The sequence below is a fragment of the Mustela nigripes genome, chromosome 15 (assembly GCF_022355385.1).
Source record: "Mustela nigripes isolate SB6536 chromosome 15, MUSNIG.SB6536, whole genome shotgun sequence".
NCBI classification, from domain to species: domain Eukaryota; kingdom Metazoa; phylum Chordata; class Mammalia; order Carnivora; family Mustelidae; genus Mustela; species Mustela nigripes.
The window spans coordinates 63422789-63431945 of NC_081571.1; the positions used below are offsets into that span (position 1 = coordinate 63422789).

The window sequence follows — 9157 nt, forward strand, 5'->3', positions numbered from 1 at the left end:
TCTCAGAGACCCCTGTGATGCTTACCGTGTTGCCACATTTTCAGCGCCCGGGAGGGAAGACGCGATTTTCTCTGAGTATTTTAGAGCCGCCAGGCTGCCGGGACACGCCACAGGCGTAGAACAACGCTGCTCCTGTCCCCCCAGGCCCCCTAAAGGATGTCGGAGATAGAGAGTTCCAAATAATGACGATCGTGCGCCGCATCTGGGGAAGGGATGAGAAAAACCCCTGCAAATACTGGGAGCGATGAAACCGCCAAGAGGATGCGGGAACCGTACAAACACTAATTAGGGGCCGCGGCGGCGGCGGCAGCGGCGGCGGACTCGGCGAGGGGACAGCGGCGGCGGGATCCCAGCGCGGTGGTCGCCTCTGCGCGGAGGGTGGAGGGCGGCGCAGGAGCCGCAGCCGCCGCGGGAGTAGCCGAGGGGCCGGTGCCACCTTTGCTCGCCCCCTCACTACCATGTACAGTGTGCGCTGCAAGAAGAAGGCGGGCGATGCATGCACACCCCCGCGCCCCGCTCCCTCTGGCTAGTCCCCGGGCGTGCGCCACTGACCAGGGGGGAATGTGGTGAAGACAGAGAGGAGGAAAGCCGAGGGGGGAGGGGAGGGGCGGCCAGCGCGAACCCAGGCCGAAGGGTACGCGGAGTCGGAGGCTGCTGGAGGGGGCGGCGGCTGCTGCTGGCTTGGAGAAAGTTGCCCCTTATGCAGATGGCAACTGTAAGTACCCGCCTGGGGAGTGCGGCGAAGGGTGCCTGGGACCCTGCGATCGCGCGGTGGCGCGGGTGGGAACGAGTGTGCGAGCGAGCGTGAGTGTGAGCGGGTGCGATCGCTCGGCGGGGCTGACCGTCACGTTGGAGGGGCCGGCGGTGCCAGGCAGCCTTCACGTCCCCTCCTCGGGTTCCGCGCCTCCCCCCCCCTCCCCTCCAACAGCTCCTTCCCCGCCCCGCCCGGCTCCGGCTCCCGGCCCCTACCGCGAGGAGCCTCTACCGCCGGTCCTCCGCCTCCCCCTCCTCCTCCCATCCCTGCCGGCCGCTCGCGATCGCCCCCTTCTACCCTCCCCCCCACCCCGCTGCCCACTCCGACTACCACGGAGAGTGCCGGGGAGAGCCGTTTGGGGAGCCCCGGAACCCTTGGTCGCCACCGCGGCGGCGGCCCCGGGCTGGCGGCGTCCGGGCGCCTCTTTCCTTCGGCAGCTTGGACCGCACTGCTCTCCGCCTTCTTGCCCTGCCTGGGCTCAGGAAATCCAGTGCACACCCCAAAGAGGTATTTTGTATAGGGGCGGCTATGATGAGTGGGCCCTGGAGATGTGAGACGGGGTAAGTCGACCGTTTACTTTGCAAAAGACGCTCCCGTGTGTGTGTGTGTGTGTGTGTGTGTGTGTGTATGTGGCAGCGGGGTGGCTTTCTTTCCCTGTCCTCCCTCCCCTCCTTCCTTCCCTTTCTCTTCCTTCGCTTTGGGGCGGAGTGGGGGAAGGGAGCCTCGCGTCCTGGAACTCCGGGTGCTTCTGCCTGGGCCGCTATGGGAGCAGCTGCGCCCAGACCAACCGGTCCGGCCTGGGTGCTGGGCTCCAGCCCGCGCAGCCCCACTCTTTTTAATGAGGGATGTACAGGGCGATGGTCTAGGGTCTAAATTCTTTGGAGCAAACAAATACAGTCCCTCCGCCCCCACCCTCCAAAAATAATAATAAGAATAATAATCTGAGATGTAATAATCTGAGAATGTGCAACGCACCCGCTAATTTACATCAGAGGTGCGTTTCCCAGTCAGAATGTCAGCCTTCCCCGGCTCATTCAACTTTATTTTCTCAAAATTTTGGGCTCCTTTGATGGCAAGGAGGAGAAAGAGAGTGGGGTGAGAGGAAGCTCTTGGACCCCGGCTAACCAGAACTGAATTAAAGTTGTAAACGCTCCAGGTTAATACCGGCTGGACACAATTTGCAATGGGCTGTCAGAAAGGGTGGGAGGGGGATGGGGGCGGGGAAGCAGTGGGAAGGAGGGGGAGGGGACCCAACCCCCGCTGAATGGATGTGCAGATTTGATCCAGTGGAGAACTGAAATTTCAAGGTAAACGTTTCGCTTTCCATAGGGGGTGTTTTTGCCGCTTTTAAGCCAGGAGGCGTTTGCGGTTGCCTTGGGAGGTCGGAGGTACTTGCGAGGTTTATACACTGTGATTCCGATTCGTCTCGACACGTCTGGGTGGCCACACGTGAATGGTTCGCAGGCACACTTGCACATGTGCGTGCGAATGCAGGGGCTCTTAATAACGTGGGCTGGATTCGGCTAGGGGAGCAAGACCGAGTCTCCAGGCTGGAACCCATGACTCAGAAACGTCTTGGCTTTAGTTTGGGTTGCGATTTGACATCAGACTTCGGTGGTGGCGAGGCAGAGGCAAGGCTGACTGGAGAGAAGGCATGGGTTCCCAGAGCCCAGCATCTCTATCAAATTCCCGTCCCCCGTCCCCCCACCCCCGCCGCAACCCACACAACACGCACTCACACACTCACACACTCTCTCCATTTCTGTCCTTTCCTTTTTGAGGACCGCTGTCGACCCGAAGTAGGAAGTCAAAGGAAGCCTTTAAGAGGACAAAAAAGAAATCGAGAAAGAAAAGAGGGAGGGCTTCAGACTGATCCCTTGAGGAAATGAAATTCAGATTTGAGAGCGCAGACCTGTGTCACTTGACATTCTCCCTCCCTTCATCCTATTTTGCCTGTTAATCAGCCCGAGTGCCCTTTCTCTTAAGGGGGGAGGGGGGATCAGGGGGAGGGGGAGTAAACTATTGACGATTAAATGCAATAAACAACTCCAAAGCTGATGGGCATGCTAGTGAGGTGGGAGTTCAGTCCAAATCTTGCTAATTCGGGAGGGTTAGTTTTGCATACCGTGGCAAACAGACGCGGAGCGGGAGGTAAGGGAAGCTTTGGCGCTGGCCCTTGGTTTACTTTTAGCTGATTCCCGGTAAGCGGTCGGAACGTCCTCTTTAAACTCCAGGTATCGGGAGGTGTTCCGGGATTGCGGATGCCTTCGCTGAGTTCTTTGTAATCCAACGTGCAGAACTATTTCTGTGGCTTAAAGATGCGGTTTGGTAGCGTCGCTGACATGAGCAATGAGGAGAAGTGGACGCAGGGCGCACTCAGAGAAGCGCTGCTAAGTGGCACCGTGCATGCAATTAGGACACTGATCTGCCTAAAAGCGTGATAGTGAAGTCCACCATCAAAGGGAATGCGCTCTCCTGTTCTTACTCAAAGCTCCTGAAGACAATTGGTGGTTTAAGAGCTTCTTCTGGGTCCTTCTGATGCATTATCTTACATCCTTTTTGCCTCTGAAAAGTATTCTTTAGGTTCCCACCCTGGCATTTCCAGCGATGGTTTAAAATAGCCCAAGTATTGTGACTCTTTGCTTTTCTGTGAAAAATGGGAGACCTTCACGGTGAACTGTTAACTGAGTAGATTCTGAAAGAAAGGCAGACGGGTTTGGTATGGGTGAGGTGGGGAACCCTGTAAAATGGTGCTTCTTTTCTCTTAAATTAGAACCATGAAACTGAACTGACAGCCATTTTATGTATATTTATGGATTGGTTTTGAAAAGGGGGGGAGCAAGGAAAACCACTAAAATGGGACTTTAACCTGCCCTTACCTTGTAGAGGGCAGCATGTTCCTGTTATACTCATTAGGAAATGAAATCAACCTTTAAATCAAAATGAATATGTTCTATTAGTAAAGTCTGAAGAATGTCGGTGTTCCACTGGGGGGGGGGGGTGGATATCATTCATCTCCCCTCCTTCTGGATTTCAGAGAAATAGTATTAGGGCCAAGAGAGACTTTCTTACGAATCCCTTCAGTTTGTGTCATGTTCTGTTGTTTCCTTTTTCTCTCTCTCCCTTGCAGGAGGTAAAATGCACACTTGCTGCCCCCCAGTAACTTTGGAACAGGACCTTCACAGAAAAATGCATAGCTGGATTCTGCAGACTCTAGCGTTTGCTCTAACATCTCTCGTCCTTTCGTGTGCAGAAACCATCGATTATTATGGGGAAATCTGTGACAATGCATGTCCTTGTGAGGAAAAGGACGGCATTTTAACTGTGAGCTGTGAAAACCGGGGGATCATCAGCCTCTCTGAAATTAGCCCTCCCCGTTTCCCAATCTACCACCTCTTGTTGTCTGGAAACCTTTTGAACCGTCTGTATCCCAATGAGTTTGTCAATTACACTGGGGCTTCAATTTTGCATCTGGGCAGCAACGTGATCCAGGACATTGAGACTGGGGCTTTCCATGGGCTGCGGGGTTTAAGGAGACTGCATCTGAACAATAATAAACTGGAACTTCTGCGTGATGATACCTTCCTTGGCCTAGAGAGCCTGGAGTACCTACAGGTCGATTACAATTACATCAGTGTCATTGAACCCAATGCTTTTGGGAAACTGCATTTGTTGCAGGTGCTTATCCTCAATGACAATCTCCTGTCCAGTTTACCCAACAACCTTTTCCGTTTTGTGCCCTTAACGCACTTGGACCTGCGAGGGAACCGGCTGAAACTTCTGCCCTATGTGGGGCTGTTGCAGCACATGGATAAAGTTGTGGAGTTACAGCTGGAAGAAAACCCCTGGAATTGCTCCTGTGAGTTGATCTCTCTCAAGGATTGGTTGGACAGCATCTCCTACTCTGCCCTGGTGGGGGATGTGGTTTGTGAGACCCCCTTCCGCTTACATGGCAGAGATCTGGATGAGGTGTCCAAGCAGGAACTTTGCCCAAGGAAACTTATTTCAGATTATGAGATGAGGCCACAGACACCTCTGAGCACCACCGGGTATTTACACACTACCCCAGCCTCGGTGAATTCAGTGGCCACTTCGTCCTCTGCTGTTTACAAACCCCCCTTAAAGCCCCCTAAGGGGACCCGCCAACCCAACAAGCCCAGAGTGCGCCCCACCTCTCGGCAGCCCTCCAAGGACTTGGGCTATGGCAACTATGGCCCCAGCATCGCCTACCAGACCAAATCTCCGGTGCCTTTGGAGTGTCCCACAGCGTGCACTTGCAACCTACAAATCTCGGATCTGGGCCTCAACGTCAACTGCCAGGAGCGCAAAATCGAGAGCATCGCAGAACTGCAGCCCAAGCCCTACAACCCCAAGAAAATGTATCTGACAGAGAATTACATTGCGGTTGTGCGCAGGAGCGACTTCCTGGAGGCCACGGGGCTGGACCTCCTACACCTGGGCAACAACCGCATCTCAATGATCCAGGACCGCGCCTTCGGGGATCTCACCAACCTGAGGCGCCTCTACCTAAATGGCAACAGGATAGAGAGGCTGAGCCCAGAGTTGTTCTATGGCCTGCAAAGCCTGCAGTATCTCTTCCTCCAGTACAATCTCATACGTGAGATTCAGTCTGGGACTTTCGATCCGGTCCCAAACCTCCAGCTGCTATTCCTGAATAACAACCTCCTGCAGACCATGCCCTCAGGGGTCTTCTCTGGCCTGACCCTTCTCAGGCTGAACCTAAGGAGTAACCATTTCACCTCCTTGCCCGTGAGTGGAGTTCTGGACCAGCTGAAGTCACTCATCCAAATCGACCTGCATGACAACCCTTGGGATTGTACCTGCGACGTGGTGGGCATGAAGCTGTGGGTCGAGCAGCTCAAAGTGGGTGTCTTGGTGGACGAGGTCATCTGCAAGGCGCCCAAGAAGTTTGCGGAGACGGATATGCGCTCTATTAAGTCGGAGCTGCTGTGCCCAGACTACTCTGACGTGGTGGTTTCCACGCCCACGCCCTCCTCCATCCAAGTCCCAGCGAGGACCAGCGCGGTGACCCCCGCGGTCCGGTTGAACAGCACCGGGGCCCCCGCGGGCTTGGGCGCGGGGGGAGGGGCGTCGTCGGTGCCCTTGTCGGTGTTGATTCTCAGCCTGCTGCTGGTTTTTATCATGTCCGTCTTCGTGGCCGCGGGGCTCTTCGTGCTGGTTATGAAGCGCAGGAAGAAGAACCAGAGCGACCACACCAGCACCAACAATTCCGACGTGAGCTCCTTCAACATGCAGTACAGCGTGTACAGCGGCGGCGGCGGCGCGGGAGGCCACCCGCACGCGCACGTGCACCACCGCGGGCCCGCGCTGCCCAAGGTGAAGACGCCCGCGGGCCACGTGTATGAGTACATCCCCCATCCATTGGGCCACATGTGCAAAAACCCCATCTACCGCTCTCGAGAGGGCAACTCCGTGGAGGATTACAAAGACCTGCACGAGCTCAAGGTCACCTACAGCAGCAACCACCACCTGCAGCAACAGCCGCCGCCGCCGCCGCCGCAGCCTCAGCAGCAGCCCCCGCCGCAGTTGCAGCTGCAGCCGGGGGAGGAGGAGAGGCGGGAAAGCCACCACTTGCGGAGTCCCGCCTATAGCGTCAGCACCATCGAGCCCCGGGAGGACCTGCTGTCGCCGGTGCAGGACGCCGACCGCTTTTACAGGGGCATTTTAGAACCAGACAAACACTGCTCCACCACCCCCGCCGGCAACAGCCTCCCGGAATATCCCAAATTTCCGTGCAGCCCCGCTGCTTACACTTTCTCCCCCAACTATGACCTGAGACGCCCCCACCAGTATTTGCACCCGGGGGCCGGGGACAGCAGGCTACGGGAACCGGTGCTCTACAGCCCCCCCAGTGCTGTCTTTGTAGAACCCAACCGGAACGAGTATCTGGAGTTAAAAGCAAAACTAAACGTTGAGCCGGACTACCTCGAAGTGCTGGAAAAACAGACCACATTTAGCCAGTTCTAAAAGCAGAGAAACTCCCTGGGAGCTTTTGCATTTAAAACAAACAAGCAAGCAGACACACACGGTGAACACATTTGATTAATTGTGTTGTTTCAACGTTTTAGGGTGAAGTGCCTTGGCACGAGATTCTCAGCTTCGGCGGAAGATACTGAAAGGGTGTGCAACTTCCTTTTAATTTTTACACGTGGGGAAAACGTTTGTGTAAACTGGGCACATCACTTTCGCTTCTTGCGTGTGGGGGAGGAGAGGAGAAGGGTTTAGGGAGGGCAGTTTGCTGCGCAGGTGACTTGTTAAAGGTCGCAGTTATTTTTGTAGTGGTTGGAAGTGCTAAGAAGGGTGGAAGATGGCAGCGCATAGGTTCTACTCTTCCTCTTTTGTTCCCTTTCCCTCCTCCCCCCCCCCCCTTTAAGCCATGGGTGGGTCTAAATGGCTTTTGTGGAGAGATTAGCACACCCCAACTTTAATGGAAAGTTTGTTCTCTCTCCCTTTTCCTCCCCCCCACCCCAAGTCTTTCTCTCTCTCTCTCTCTCTTCTGCCTCCCTCCCTCCTCTCTCATTACTTTTCCTTTCTTTTTAAAGGATGTGTTTGTATGCATTCTGGACATTTGAATTAAAAACAAAAGTATTGTGATCTGAAAAAGGATCACCATAGATGTGGACAAATCATTAAATTACAGAGCTATATGATCCATAATTGATTAGTCAAAATAACTTATTGATGAAATATACAAATATTTTATTGTAGCACCTATTTTTATATACACATTTAGCATTTCTCTTTCCTTCACTATTTAGCCTATGATTTTCACAGAGGTGTCGCACTATATTAGGAGCTGCATTTCCAAAACTGAAGTGATATCAGGAAGGCATTTTAAATCACTAAACATATGGAGAACTTAATGGGAAAATCGTAAAATCAATGCAACCCACCCAATTGGATCTGTAACTTAAAAACAAATAAACAAACAAGTTGTATCCCAATGGGTAAGAGAAAAAAATGAGGGCAATTAATTGGGCCATTCGAGTAAGAATCATGTGCAAGTTTCTGGTTTTATTAGAGAAGACTTAAAAGTATTTTTATTAGTCAACCAAAATGATGTATTGATTTGACTACTATTGTAGCCGATTTTTGATTGTTTAACCAAACCCAGTTGCATTTGTACAGATCCACATGTTACTGGCACCTCAGAAGACCAAACGATGGACTGTACAAATCTCTATACAATGTCTTTAACCCTCTGGGGCAGCAAGCAATGATGATAACCACAAACAGGATCTCTGTAAGATGGGGCTACTGTTGTTACAGTCTCATATGTATCCCAGCACATGTAATTTTTTAAATAGTTTCTGAATAAACACTTGATAACTATATCAAATATGAGGGACTGAAGTAATGATTGCTTAAGGTGCAAAAGAAATAGCTATGTGTGATTGAATCTCCATTATTAACAATTAGGACATAGTAGCTAACTTTCATTCTTAGTATTAAAAAATTTGCCCTAATTATCAAATTTGAATCTTTGTATATATATATATGTAAAATTCACCTTTGCAAATTCAGGGAATTATGTTTTTTCTAAATGTGGCATTAATATGTTTATTAATGAAATTTCAATTGTACACTTTCTTTCCTTACTGAAGTATTCATCTAATACATGGACCGTGGTAAGTAATATACTGCCTATTCATTTTTCTCCCAATGTTATGTATTTTGCTATGTCCGTATTATTTATTCAGTCTACAATTCCTGTAGTGTCTTAATTTTCCAATATTCCCGTAGTTTTCCTAAGTTTAACTCGTGTAAAACTACCTGCGACAATTACGTTGGATACTTTATCTCAAGTGGATCTATATCCTAAATGTTCAAAAGTTACTGGGTATAAGCTGTTCACCTCTGAGTAAAGCTTGCCGGTGAATTTAGGTTAATACTTAAGGGTAGGAAGTGTTTGAATTAATCTGAAACTTAAAGAGCCATGTGCTTCATTGCTGTTGGTGGATTTTCCCGTAATCTCACCAGAAATGTGTACAAACAATATCAAAGGGCTGTTCATGAACTTTATGTTTAAAGAACACTTTCCATGGCATTCTGCCACAAAGAGGCAGCATTCACCCATGAGTAAATTGACAGAAACTGCTTGAATTTGGATTGAACAGGTGGTAACAGTTTCCCTGAGGAATTAAAAAAAAAAAAAATGAGTAATCCTACATCGGTCAAGTGAAATAAACTATCCCCATTCTGTGCAACATTTTCCCTTCCAAAATTTTCTTTCAAAGGGGAAAGTAACAATGTTAATAATGCCATGATATTATCATGAAAAGAAAAAAAAAAGTATCTCTTACTCTTCATCTACCTCCTCCATATTAGATTCAGGATTAGAAAATAAAAATAAATAATAGC

The 9157-nt window shown here is 50.8% G+C and overlaps 1 protein-coding gene across 2 annotated transcripts; it reads left to right on the forward strand.

Moving 5' to 3' along the window:
* Positions 1–626: 626 nt before the first annotated feature.
* On the forward strand, positions 627–8249 carry SLITRK5 (SLIT and NTRK like family member 5). 2 transcript variants are annotated; one of them, XM_059377864.1, is made up of 2 exons: positions 627–715; positions 3885–8249. In XM_059377864.1, exon 2 carries the CDS (start codon positions 3893–3895, stop codon positions 6761–6763), a length of 2871 nt encoding a protein of 956 aa, XP_059233847.1. In that variant the 5' UTR covers positions 627–715; positions 3885–3892; the 3' UTR covers positions 6764–8249. The 2 variants fall into 2 exon arrangements, with proteins under 2 accessions (XP_059233847.1, XP_059233848.1); XM_059377865.1 differs by lacking the exon at positions 627–715 and adding an exon at positions 1133–1314.
* Positions 8250–9157: the final 908 nt, after the last annotated feature.